This window comes from Contarinia nasturtii, unplaced genomic scaffold (genome assembly GCF_009176525.2).
Source record: "Contarinia nasturtii isolate CC-2019 unplaced genomic scaffold, AAFC_CNas_1.1 Cnas_scaffold_993, whole genome shotgun sequence".
In the NCBI taxonomy this organism is placed as follows: domain Eukaryota; kingdom Metazoa; phylum Arthropoda; class Insecta; order Diptera; family Cecidomyiidae; genus Contarinia; species Contarinia nasturtii.
In genome coordinates this window covers 2319771-2332710 of record NW_022198340.1, presented here as the reverse complement: position 1 = coordinate 2332710, position 12940 = coordinate 2319771, and the positions used below count along the sequence as shown (strand labels likewise).

General features: G+C 34.5%; 3 protein-coding genes across 4 annotated transcripts; 1 reads left to right on the top strand and 2 right to left on the bottom strand.

Moving 5' to 3' along the window:
* Nucleotides 1-40: 40 nt before the first annotated feature.
* LOC116343360 lies at nucleotides 41-1368 on the bottom strand. Its single transcript, XM_031771381.1, has 4 exons — nucleotides 1213-1368; nucleotides 964-1131; nucleotides 728-895; nucleotides 41-320 (listed from the first exon to the last, which is right to left on the bottom strand). Exons 1-4 carry the CDS (start codon nucleotides 1285-1287, stop codon nucleotides 141-143), a joined length of 591 nt encoding a protein of 196 aa, XP_031627241.1. The 5' UTR covers nucleotides 1288-1368; the 3' UTR covers nucleotides 41-140.
* A 518-nt stretch (nucleotides 1369-1886) lies between these two features.
* On the top strand, nucleotides 1887-4678 carry LOC116343420 (probable chitinase 2). Of its 2 annotated transcripts, none has more exons than XM_031771451.1 (5): nucleotides 1887-1959; nucleotides 3082-3198; nucleotides 3393-3478; nucleotides 3540-3670; nucleotides 3898-4678. In XM_031771451.1, the coding sequence occupies exons 2-5, from the start codon at nucleotides 3105-3107 to the stop codon at nucleotides 4037-4039; spliced, it is 453 nt and encodes a 150-aa protein (XP_031627311.1). In that variant the 5' UTR covers nucleotides 1887-1959; nucleotides 3082-3104; the 3' UTR covers nucleotides 4040-4678. The 2 variants fall into 2 exon arrangements, with proteins under 2 accessions (XP_031627311.1, XP_031627310.1); XM_031771450.1 differs by lacking the exon at nucleotides 1887-1959 and adding an exon at nucleotides 2677-2758.
* Nucleotides 4679-4929: 251 nt separating this feature from the next.
* LOC116343309 (dihydrolipoyllysine-residue acetyltransferase component of pyruvate dehydrogenase complex, mitochondrial) lies at nucleotides 4930-8375 on the bottom strand. Its single transcript, XM_031771300.1, has 7 exons — nucleotides 8056-8375; nucleotides 6980-7164; nucleotides 6554-6736; nucleotides 6069-6487; nucleotides 5852-6000; nucleotides 5588-5787; nucleotides 4930-5491 (listed from the first exon to the last, which is right to left on the bottom strand). The coding sequence occupies exons 1-7, from the start codon at nucleotides 8175-8177 to the stop codon at nucleotides 5259-5261; spliced, it is 1491 nt and encodes a 496-aa protein (XP_031627160.1). The 5' UTR covers nucleotides 8178-8375; the 3' UTR covers nucleotides 4930-5258.
* Between the last annotated feature and the right edge of the window lie 4565 nt (nucleotides 8376-12940).

Sequence of the window (12940 nt, the reverse complement as noted above, 5' to 3'; positions counted from 1 at the left end):
GACAAGGACATGAAATGAAATGAAATATAAATAAAACAAATTGAAACAAATAACATTGAAGTGCTTTATTTCACATGAAACTATTTGGCTTTTCAATGCGATTACCTTGATTGCAACCCATTGACACATTGAGTGCCAAGTCATTGGAATATGATATTAAATTCCATGTCAATGCAAGCCCGAATAGGTACCTCATCACTTCCTTCGATAGCTTTACGAACCATATGGATCATTCGGTGGCGCGGGAAATCAACATCATGAACCATATAATTTGTCAGATATTCCGGCTTTAGTTTTGCATTTTTCAATTCAAAAGTCCCCTGTATTATATTTAATTATTATGTAAAAGTGTAATATGTTCATTTTGAATGTAAAAAAGACTAGGGGGTAGACACGTGGAATCAAAACTCACAGAAATCACAAAAATCATTAAAATCACAGAAATCTCAGAATTCAATTTTTGTGATTTCTTTGATTTCTGTCAAATGTTGTGTATATTGTACCGCACACACACTATGTGTGCGACTTCTACTATAGGCGCACACTACCACAGTGAAATTAGCTTTGTATATAAGTGTATTTTATGTCCAATATTGAGGTTTGGAATCGAGAAATCACCGAAATCGCAAGAGTCAAAGATTTCATAGAAATCAAATAATTCACACTGGATTCATAGGTGTCTACCCCCTAGAAAAAAGAAGCATTTTTTAGTATTCAAAGTTATTACCGTCATTTCGCCGCATTTGGCCGCTTGCATACCATCTGAAATCATGAACCATGGACCGCTTTCGTCTTTATGAAACCGTTCGCAATGCAAAATTTCATAAAAATGTTCGGGATTTTCATCACACGGCTCACTGCCACTCGCTTTGCATCTCATCATGGTAATGTTCATCTTAAAATATTGGAGATCTTCTGTTAAACAGCGATATCGACATTTTATAATTTAATATAATATTTTACTAATTTATCCGCAGTGTTAATCGTTGGTATATTATATTTAGCATGTATAGTGTCACAATAGCCATCGGCATCGCATTCATAAGAAATATCACTCATGCGTACGAAATGTGCCATATTTTCGCTTGGATCCAGCATATCACAATTTCCAAATTTGGTAATATTCACTTTCTGAAACAAAAATTATTGTTCATCGTTTTTTCAAGACAAATTTATTATTTGATATTCAATTCGAATAAATCGCAAACTAACGATAGATTGAACGGGTGCTGTTATTGCGAGTAAAACGACGATAAAACTTATTCGAACAAATTCCTTTGCAATCATGATGGAATTTTGTGATCTTTATTATTTTTTAGACACTCTATTTCACTTTCAACGTTTGAAATTGGAACTACTTATGAAGCAAATTCGTTTGTCAGGCTTTATATAGCAGATATAATTTGAACACTTAAATAGAATGATCGTTTATTGTTGTCCCTTTGCTCGATAATTATAATCATTTTCGAAAATATATAAAAAGAATTTGAAATCGAGATTTTTCCACGATTTTTTGTGCATGATTAATTTTAAGTGGAGATACGATTTTAATATCTAAACCAAATAATATAAAGCTCAAAGGAAAAAAATATTTCATATTTTATTATATGCATTTTCTGTGAATGACATTTTCAGTTTGAAATATCATTTCTAATTTACGTAATTGCGTTACGTTCACGGTAGTTAATAAATATCTAATTTTGCTCAAAATCATGAACCATTACATTCAGTATATTTACTGCAATATTTCTTACTTTTTGACTCTGTTTTTATCTATTTCATTTGGCATGGGATAATAAAGAAAAAAGTGAAGATTATACACAAAAAATCTAGTAGAAAAAAAATTTCGAAGTCCGAAAGAATGGAAAAAATACAGAAATTTCAACATTGTGAGCAAAATATGTAAGATGTTCACACTGGTTTTCATTGTTTTTATTCATCTTTAAGCAATATATATAGGTAAGGTTAAGTTCGATACAAAATACAAAACACAGTCCACTGTTGCTATTTTATTTTCGTTTTATTGTCTTATTCTACTGCGTTCTGCTGCTGGCATCTGCATTATTTCCATTATTATTTGCCCAAATGATCGCCCAGTCGTAAATGTTTTTTGTAACTATATTGAATTACAAAGGAAATGTAAGACAAACTACCTCACACAAAAAAGAACTTGGTATTCTATATATTGGTCCTTTTCTAATATATTTCAACCTCGTAAAGATTTGCTATCATCCATTTTGGCTGGATATTTGGAATTTAGTTACATTTTAGAGCTTGTGTGCGAACTATCGAGAGTGAAAATATTTGTGAATTGAAATTAAATTATGCAAGCACTCAAATTGCACTGTTCGTCCCAGGTTTTGACACCGTACTTCAGTTACGAAAACACGATCCTGCTTTGCATCTTATTCTTTATTCCCCTTTCCATCAATTTGCATACATTTTGGCAAAGGCTGCTATGCCAGCTACATAGCAGAAAGATGAAAAAGGGAAATTATGAATAAGACGCAAAGCAAGAAGAGTATACAAAGTACAGACATGCATGTGCTTGTATTTTGTGTTTTTGTGTCAAAACCCCGGTCTAACAGTAAGATGTGAGTGCTTGAGCAGCTTTTGAAAGCCAATCAAAATATTTTTTTTTTAAAGAGTAAATCAATTAAATATTCCAGCTCTTCTAATCTTTTCACAAATGCAATAATGATGCGTTTGATTTTACTGCTGTCCGTTACAAGTATTATGGCAGCCGCCACGACCACTGGTATTCGTTTTTTTTTTAAATCTTACAATGGAATGTGATTTTGTACATTAGTGCAAAAATATTTACGCAACGCCGTACTAAAATTTAGTTTTATTTCCAATAATTCAGTATTTAAATTAACTGAATTGATAAATCGAACGAAGGATTAACGTGAAACAAAATAAAAATGTTTAATTATCTTACAACATTTAATATTTTAGCAGATGAATTGAATGCATTAATGAATTGAAAACTTGCATGAAGTGTATGTCTGCGAAAAGACACCCCCTTAATCTGTTAAAGTATCGGAGTGGATTAATTAGTATAATTATAATTGATATTAGGTCCATACCATGGCAAAGTGGTCATGTGTCTCGCCGATCCATGGGATGCTAGAGAAGCAGGAGATAGGACAGAATTAAGTCTATGCACGCACCTCATTTTATCATACGATAGTTTGGGTATGTTTTATTTCACGAGAAGCAATTTTCAATAATGTCGCATTGTTTTTACTATGCTTATGGTATTCGAAATTAATCAAACAAAAATATTAAAAAATCTTTCTTTTATTTATTATGTTTATCGCTGTCAGCTTTATACACTTTATTTATGTAAACAAATATTAATAGAACTGTCTTTCTTTCAATGCGTGTAGTTCCTTGGGATAATGAAACCGGCAGATATGAACCAACACTATATATGAATGCTACAGAGTTGCAACAAATGTATCCACATTTGAAGGTAAAGTGAGACTATTTAAAAGTTATTTTAAATCAATTTAACTCCAATTTTCAATGGATAGATCTCGTTGGGAATCCAGCAATTTGACGACTACTATTTCAAACTAGACCAAGAAAAACGTACTATTTTTATTCAAAAAGCCTTCGATTTTCTCGTGCAGCATAAATTTGATGGATTGCACATGAAATATATGTAAGTTAGCTTTATTTTGACCATATAATCAAACTAGATAAATATATATCCCAGATATTTCACAAAAAAGCACTTAAATAAGCACTTAATAATACAACAATTAAAATCTGAGATATTTTTTTGCTTTTTACTTTCAAACCACTGAATAATTTTTAAAATATCTCACATATCCAATTCCATTGATTTCGCTGCGAGTGATTCTAGTTTCATTTTCAATAAATTTATAGTTTTCATTGCACTTACTTGGCCTGTGTTAATTGGCACACTGCGTTTTTGAAGGAGCTCAAAGAAAAACTTGATGAATGGCAGCTATTATTGACCTTGACAGTGTTGTCATCCAAAGAATCCAGTCCCACCACATTTGATTAATAGAAGAAGGCCATAGAAGAATATTTTAATTTTATACATTTCCAATTGCCGGCCAATAAGCAGCCGAATAGTTTCCAAGATGCGTTGAAATATCGTAACATCCATGATCTTGAGTACGTCATTGATAAGTCAATCGAATTGGGAGTGCCACCAACAAAAATTCTAATTGAAACACGTTTTGAAGGTCTTGAAATGCACTTCGATCAGAATTTAGAACTTGTCCATTCCTCTGAATGCGATAGCAATTATATTTGTAGCAAAATACTATATAAGCATTACAAGATTACCTATAATTCTGAATTTGGTGTAGGAGTTGCAATGAATATGAAACAAGATCATGGTTTTTTAATCGAAAGTAGCCGTGTGATTGCAAACAAGATGAGATTTGCAATGAGAAGAAATTTAGCTGGTGCTTTCATCAATGGAATAGATTTGGACGATCATCACAATCGATGTGCATTTGCATTTGATATGTACAGTGACTTCAATTCACCATTGGTTACTGGTGTACCATTAGCCATACCAACGCGAACGAATAGAGAACATTTTTTCGCAAACATTTTGAACGAAGCAATTATCGTTGCTTTATATGAAATTGAACAGGACAATATTATATACAATTATGGACAGATTTATTTAAACTAGCCAGTTAGTCAGTCAGTTTAATTTTACACATCCTTCACCTGTACTTTTATCAATTTAAACAATAATAAAAAATTCAAAGCAAAACCCATTTGTACATAGTTCGTATTTTATTATATGCATTTTCAGTGAATGACATTTATTTTGAAATATAATTCCTAGTTCATTTTAAAGATGGCATTGGGATTTTATTCGATTCATTTTACAAATGAAGAAAACAAATATGAAAAACAAAAAAAAAAAAGATCTTGTACAACAAACAATAAATATAATTCTTGAATTTTGCGACAGCGAAACATCGATGTCAAAACAAAAAAATGTTTTCGTTGTTAATATACATCAATTACGTAATTGCCTATTTCTTTTTATTTACACAAGATATATTGAAGCGATGCTCAAAGATTCGGTAACAGATGAATTATACCATATGCGTCTGGTTTTAATTTAATTGGCTAATTGACCGTGATCAAAAATTAAATACAATAAATATTTATTTTTCGAACGATCAGTTTGGTTTTGTGTTTATTTTTTTCGTGTATTTATTTTACATTAAAATGTCAATATTTACGTCGCGCATTTATAAAAGCATCGAGTGTGGGTTTTCCAAGAATTTTTGGAACCATTGCAACCAACGAGCACCGACAGCACCATCGACTGTGCGATGATCACAGCTTAATGTAACTGAAATAAAGTCGTTTTGTTTGAATCCTTTCTCCGAATCTTTGTCTGGTACAATTCTTTGTTGTGTTCCACCAACGGCCAAAATACACGATTGTGGTGGATTGATGACAGCGCAGAAGTGTGTAACGCCTAACAAAAAAGAAACAATTTAAAAAAAATTGTGTTATTGATTGAAGGCCATCAAACACTAATTACCAAACGAAATGAACAAAAAAAAAAACTTACCGAACATTCCGAGGTTTGATACCGTGATGGTACCGCCTTGGAACTCATGAGGTTGCAATTTTCCTTCACGGGCTCTGGCAGCCAAATCTTTTATCGATTTGTTAATATCAACTAATCCCTTGCGATCGGCTTGAGCAATAATTGGTGTAATCAAACCCTTATCAGTTGCAACAGCAACTGAACAATCGACGGAATCGTATCTATAAATAGAAGAGATTTGCGTTAATAATTTATGAAAACCGGTTTTCGATTTCAAATGCTTACTGTCGAATGAAGCTTCCGTGCCATGATGAGTTGGCTTCTGGCACTTTCTTTGATGCCAAAGCGGTAGCCTTAATAACAAAGTCATTGAATGACAATTTAACACCTTCCTTTTCCAATTGTTTGTTGAATTCTGCGCGAAGTTTTGATAGCTAAACATTTTAAATTGAAAATTAGTTTAACATAAGTCCTCAATATAAAAGAAATTAAAATAACTTACTTTGTCCACATTAACATCAACGGTCAAGTAGTAATGTGGAATTGTGACTTTCGATTCCAACAAACGTTTGGCAATGATAGCGCGTGTATTTGATACTGGGATATCGACATAGGCAGCACCCGCTGGCATTGAAACCGGTGCTGGTGCAGCCGCTCCGCTTGACAATGAGTCAAGATCTTTGCTTGTAATTGATCCGTAAGCGCCGCTTCCTTGGCCTTCCAATCGCAATTGTTGTGCTTCGGCCAGACGTTTTGCCATTGGACTAGCATAGACTCGTGGGCCACGTTGTTCGACAGCGGTCATTGGTCGTGGGGCTTGTGGTGTTGGTGGTGCAGCCGCAACTGGTGGTGGAGTTGGTGTTGGTGGAGCAGCAGCGGCCGGTGGTGGGGTGGCAGCGGCTGGTTTTGCAGCAGGGGCACCTAAAATACACAATTATCTTTGTAAATAAAATTCTCTCACGCGATAGATATTTATTGAATGCATACCGGTGTCTTTGAAGTCTTTGAATGCAGCGACATCGTCTTCGTTTTCAACAATGATGCACACCAGTTTACCAATTGGTACATCCTTTTCGCCGGCTTGTATTATAATTTTGGCCAAGTATCCTTCTTCCGGTGTTTCAAATCCCATGGTCGCTTTGTCCGTTTCGATTTCCGCCAACAAATCACCTGTTTTGCGCACCCATATCGAAAAAAACACGTATTTTGATTACATAACAACATGAATGATGTTCAATGAGAGTGTTGATTCGATCGTACAAATATCGCACAACGACTTCATGTGGTGATAAGAATACATACAGGCACGCATCACTTCACTCACGTCTTATCACACGCTTCGGTCATATGCATTCATAGCGTTATTGAATGGATGTCAAGGACATTTTGTTGTCAAACACAATTCACACGTACCTTCGTTCAATTTGTCGCCTTCTTTTTTCTCCCAGCTCACAATTGTGCCTGCTTCCATGGTTGGTGACAATGCTGGCAATGTAACTCTGGTATGTGATGGAAGATTGCTGCAATAGCCACGGCAAAAATCGACCTTCCATACTGATGGCTGCAGATTTCGACTTTGACTTATCCCTGAAGCAGTTCTATATGGAACAAAATTGGAACGAAATAAAAAAAAATCACGTCATTCGCTTTTCCTCATCACAAATTCTAAACTGATAAGAATATATACGGCATAATGTTTTACATAATCACTTATAGTTGCCAAGGTGAAATATAAATGACTCGCATACGAATCGTTCGACAAAGTTAATGACTGCGTTGCATTGAACGATTCAATGGGAAATTAATGTTCAGTAAAATTTAAAAGGCAATCGCTTGTTTAATTATATAGTTTTCATTTAAACTGAAGATTGATTTTACGTTATGTGGCTTCTGATACATAAAATTCAATTCAGTATCTGTCGTATTATGAATGGTATATACAATGTCATAGTCATTTTTTAAATCATAGTTCACAATTTACGACGAGTTCAATAAGAGTTCAAAAAACTGAGATTTTTTTTTCATTTGCACCATCTCCACCCGATAGATATATTGCAAAACGATTCTGACAATTCAATCGATCAATTGAGAGAATCACATGTGTTTGAACGTCAACGTTTCACAGGCGCCTTAACATGATTTACGTCATCAACTAGATAAACAACTACGATTGCCATAGAGTTGTACGAGAGAGAAAGAGAAAGAGAGAGAGCCCAATACAGTGCATGAATTTTTTAAACCCCATACAATCATCATTTGGAACGTCATTTTCGATTCTCTCGTATGTACATATGCAATATATATAAAGCGAAAAAAGCACGACAAATTTCTGACGTTTACACACTGCACTGTACTTCTGATTTTGATTACACAATCACTCATAACCTCAAAGCTATGCAATTTTCATTTTCTCAGTGAAATTTTAATTCCCTTCAACTGAACTGAACCGAATCACCAGAACTGTGTTGATTGCAAAAAATGCCTCTCACCTGTGTGCTGAAAGTCGTTCGACACATCGGTAGCTTAGACCACGAACCGTATTCAATTTGATGGCCTTTTTCACTGAGCCACGGAGAAGATTTTCGTTTCGTGCAACAATCGTTCGCAACATTTTTCTTCGGAATTCGTTTTACAATCGACGGAAATCAAATTGAATTTGGTAAACTTTTTATAGTGTATATTTAATTAAATACACGGACTATGTTGGAATTCAAAGTTTGAATCGTGTGAAGCGAAAATAAAATACAAAACTTGACGAGCTGCCTGCCAAAAGCAGTGTGTTGTAGCGACCTTACGACTGTCTTCTTAGGTCAAACAAATGCAAAATTTCGCTCTAATTCGACTTTTTTTTTCTCTTTCTCAGCCACTTGTCATTGTCGTACAGTGTGCCCCGATGTGGACTCTTGTCATATGCTTTGACACTTCGTCCCATGTAACATATTCACAACGCAACGACCGGGAAATTTTGAATTGTTCAACACATATTGTGAATGGTTCACATTCGAACGTGAATTCACAAGATTTTTTCACGTCATACCACGGAGATTACGATCAAAAAGCTTGTTGTTTTAATTTGAATTGACGGCAATTCAATATTTTTTTCCTTATCATGCGAGGTAGCATTTTTTTGGTTTCTTCCCACGAAAGTATAATCTTTATTTGCTTGGGATCATTTGAGAATTTAGGCAAAGGATTGTTTGGAATTCGGTGGAATGCAACGGCTCATCGGTATGATAAAAATGATACACATTTTCATTTTTGTCTGAAATTAATGGCAGGAATAGATAAGAATCAAAGTCGCCGAAATACTTAACATTTTATCAGCAATATTATTATTTTTGGAACGTCAAGTGGTCTCATTCATAAAAATCTTTTATTAGCAGACAACAAACACTATTTTCATTCGCCTATACCGAAACGAAATGTATCTTTTGAAATGAAAGAAACCGTTTTCGGTCAATCAATTTTCAAAATAAAACGAGTCAAAACACACCTTCGAACGTGTTTTTCTTTCTATTGGCTTAAAGAGAAGAAGAAAAAATCGAGCGCCGCAAAATATTATCATAAATTGAATTGCGGTAGGTTTAATAAGTAAACAGAAACATTTTTATATTGACTTTGGCGTTTATCTTTCTTATTCTTTTCAATAATTGTAATGTTTTTTGGTTTTGTGTTCATAGGACAGTCCCAAAACCAACCATAAACACCAACTATAATCAATGTGTTAAAACTTTTTAGTTATATAACAAGTGGTTAGACGATTTCACCGTCAACACCAAACGCCGAGAAAAAAAAAACAACAAAATGTGCAATTTTATGGTTGTTACTACATAAATAAAACAATACAATGTCTGAGAGGAAGTCATCGTGTTCTTATTTTTCGGGGCTGTTAAACGCACGAAAACGCATTACAAATGGTTTTGAGAAAATATAAAATATCATTAAAAAAACAAAAAGAAACCCAAACAAAAAAAAGACTAAATTAAAACATAGGCGCTAAAACTGGCCATATCAACTGCCGACTTGCGAAAAGTTCAAAGTGAATTCTGCTTCTGCACATTAGCTCATTTCAAATCGGCATTTCATCTTTTGGTATAATTTTTTGTTTCGTGTAATTTTTTTTTGTTTTGTTTCATTTGCCTTAAAGGATAATTATGATGATAACTCATATGCTTTTGAAATCGTACGTTTTGCGACCGGCCCACTTTGGTGTGCCCGTACGATTTAAACAACAAAACGTTGAAACTGAGGAAGCAATTCAGTTGTCTTAACATTTATCTTAACATTCGGTTCGCACAGCACACCCAACAAAAAAAATGACCGCAGTGAGAAAAACGGATCTCAACACCCAGCAGAGCAGCAGAAAAAAAAATGAAACATTCCCCTAATTACAAATGGATTTATGCAGTTTTATTCAATGCAAACAACCAGGAAGAATGATGTTATGAATGTCGAAAAAAAAAAATAATTCCGAAAACGACATGTTTTTTATGAGCCGTGGATGCTATTAAGACTGCATAAATTTTGAGAGCAAAAAAGACAAGAGTCTTTGAAGATTTTTTCAATAAGTTTGTCGTTTTTAGAGATGCACAAGCGTTGATTAGCTCAAAAACAAGAAGCCTGTAGCGAAATTCCCATGCCACAGATAGAGAGTGTGAGAGAGAGAGAGACGGACGGAGACAGAAAGCCAAATGAATGATTTGCCTTAAACTTGATTGCCGCACCAACATCGTCGATAGATTTTTCATTGCCATTATATTATGTTCGATCGATTGACTAATTTATTTTCAATAAAATAATAGCTACGAAGAGAGGTGAACGAAAATGATAGAGTGCTATTCGCTAACAAGTTTGTGTGAAATGGTCTGAAGAAGAACTTTTTGAAGATCTCTCTATTTTAATACGGCGTTCACTGCATTTGATTTGTACAAAACCGATGGGATTGTGTGATACATGTAATTCTTTTTTTTATCATTTATGTGCCGTCGTCATCGTCTATCGGACGTTATGTCTCTCTCTCATTTTTTCGGGGCAAGTCTGTGTGTGGTGTGATGAGTCTATCTCGGGATTGTGTCGATGCGCGCACATACTTTCGGCAAACGTTCAATACACGAAATAAATTACATACGAATTCGGTGTGTTTGTGTGTGCTGTATGCGCACGTCACACAGGCGGTGACATCAAGAAAAGCAACGATGAATGGAAAACCGAAACGAACAACAACAAATTGATGATTGAGAATGAATTGTTCAGACCGCGTCATCGCTGACACAAATACACATACACACAAAAACGCACACATAAAATGACTAACTGACTTGAAGTATTGGAAAATTTAATTTTATCACATTTTATCTCTAGTTGTTGTTATTGTATTGCGTTCATTGTTGATCATGTTTTTCTTGCTTGTCTTCGAGTTCGTGAGAAGGGAACAACGCATGGATTGAGCGTTTGATTTTTCTTTTATTTCGTTTCTTTAGCTTTCATTGATTCACGATCATTGATAAGTTTACCGCATATTATTGGAAGGTAATATTCAATACTTGAATAATTAAGGTGGGGTTTTGTACACATTGAACACCGAACGATTGAAGCACGAATCTGTATGACTTTTTTTTCTTCTTTTCTCTCTCTCTTCATGCCTCTTCTTATTCATCGGGGCTTCATCGGTTTTCCATCTACCTAAAAGCCATGACAAAAGGCTGAAGAAAACAATAGCAAGCAATATTGCACGTGAAAAATCACAAGAATGCCCATATTTATTTTATATCTTAATATATATATTCTTTTGTAAATACTTACTCGCTAATAAATATTCATTGTTGCCATTTCGGTCTCATTGCACGCAATCCAACCAATGGAATGAATAAATTAATGAATACCATCTCAGCAGAAAGAACAAGTACATCAAAGGAGAGCATCTTGCGAGTGAAGACGAGCGAACGGGCGAGAGAGAGAGAGGGAGATATTCGTTTCAGCAATTTTCGAGTGCAAAGACTTTGCAACAACAAACAAAGCACCGGGTAGAAAAGAAATCTTTGCATAAGCACACCAAAAATTTACTCAAAAATTGTGAAGAACGGAATGAAATTTCCGAATGCAAAGGCAATAAGTTCATAACTCCGCCTTGCCACAGCAATTTAACGTTAAACAACTACTGTTCAATTCCCACGGTTACGGTTGATATTTCGCCGATGGAACGCAACAAGCGTACAACAACCGAACCATACAAATATACATGAACAATAATAAGTAATATCTCACGCTAGTTCGCTTTAAAATCACATTCCAACAAACAAGAGCGTACGTGAATTCATGCAATATGTGTGTATGTGCTGTGGTTGTGTGTACCGACTTCTTTAATCCGTAAGATCGATCTTTTCACATTTTGACTTTACATTATTTGCCGCAGGCGCTGTGTAATTCTCATATTCATTTTTTTCGGTTTATTTTTTCTTTATGTATCTCTTGTTTTCGTTTCTCTCGTGCTTGCTGCCTCTTTCGGCCAATATCTCTCGCTCGCTTTTCCAGTGCTGTTTACATGCGCTTTGTGACCAAAAAAAAAAATGCGCTATTTTCTTTTGTGATTCTTTGGAAATACGATTTTCGACTATTACATTATTATTGTGTCGATATACAGATATGCGCCGTCAAGCCCACAAACACACATTCAATCGTTCATGCAATGTTCAATATAATTTTTGTCGTATTCATTACACACATATTACATTTTTTTTTCTCTCGTGCTGTTACACCACTTTTCATCTTATTTATTTTTCCCTTTGTTCTCCATTTCATTTCATATCGTTATTTTCATATTTTCTCATTTTAAAATGATTAAAATAATAATCAAAAGTAATGGACTTGGTGGATGGAAGGGCTTGCTCTCCGCATCATGTAGATATGTGAAGAGACAAAATCTGTGCGCTAGGACTGATTTTAATTTCGTTGATTACGACTTAGTTTTGTGAGAAAGTAGCTGTCTAAGAGCTTTACGGCAAATTGATGATTATTATTGTTTGTCTTCGCATTATGTATTCATGATGATTTTCTTGTTGTTGCTGCCACTCTCGCGAACACAAAGTTACACTTAAATAAATATTTTGATCTTCAAGTAAGTCAATAAATGGTACTATACCACCGACTTTCTCCCACGGAAATTTGTATCAATCTAATAAGATTATGAGATCAACTACTTCTCCGATGATGAGAGTTTGACTTGAACATTTTATGATAATTGTGCTGTCATAATAAAAAATAAAGAGTCTTACGGGAGTAAGACGAACTTTTCCGCACGGTGGTAGTTGCGTATTTTATTAAGAAAGTTCAAAATAATATTTTTTCGATTTTTCAAGCCTTTCAAGCGGCGTAAAG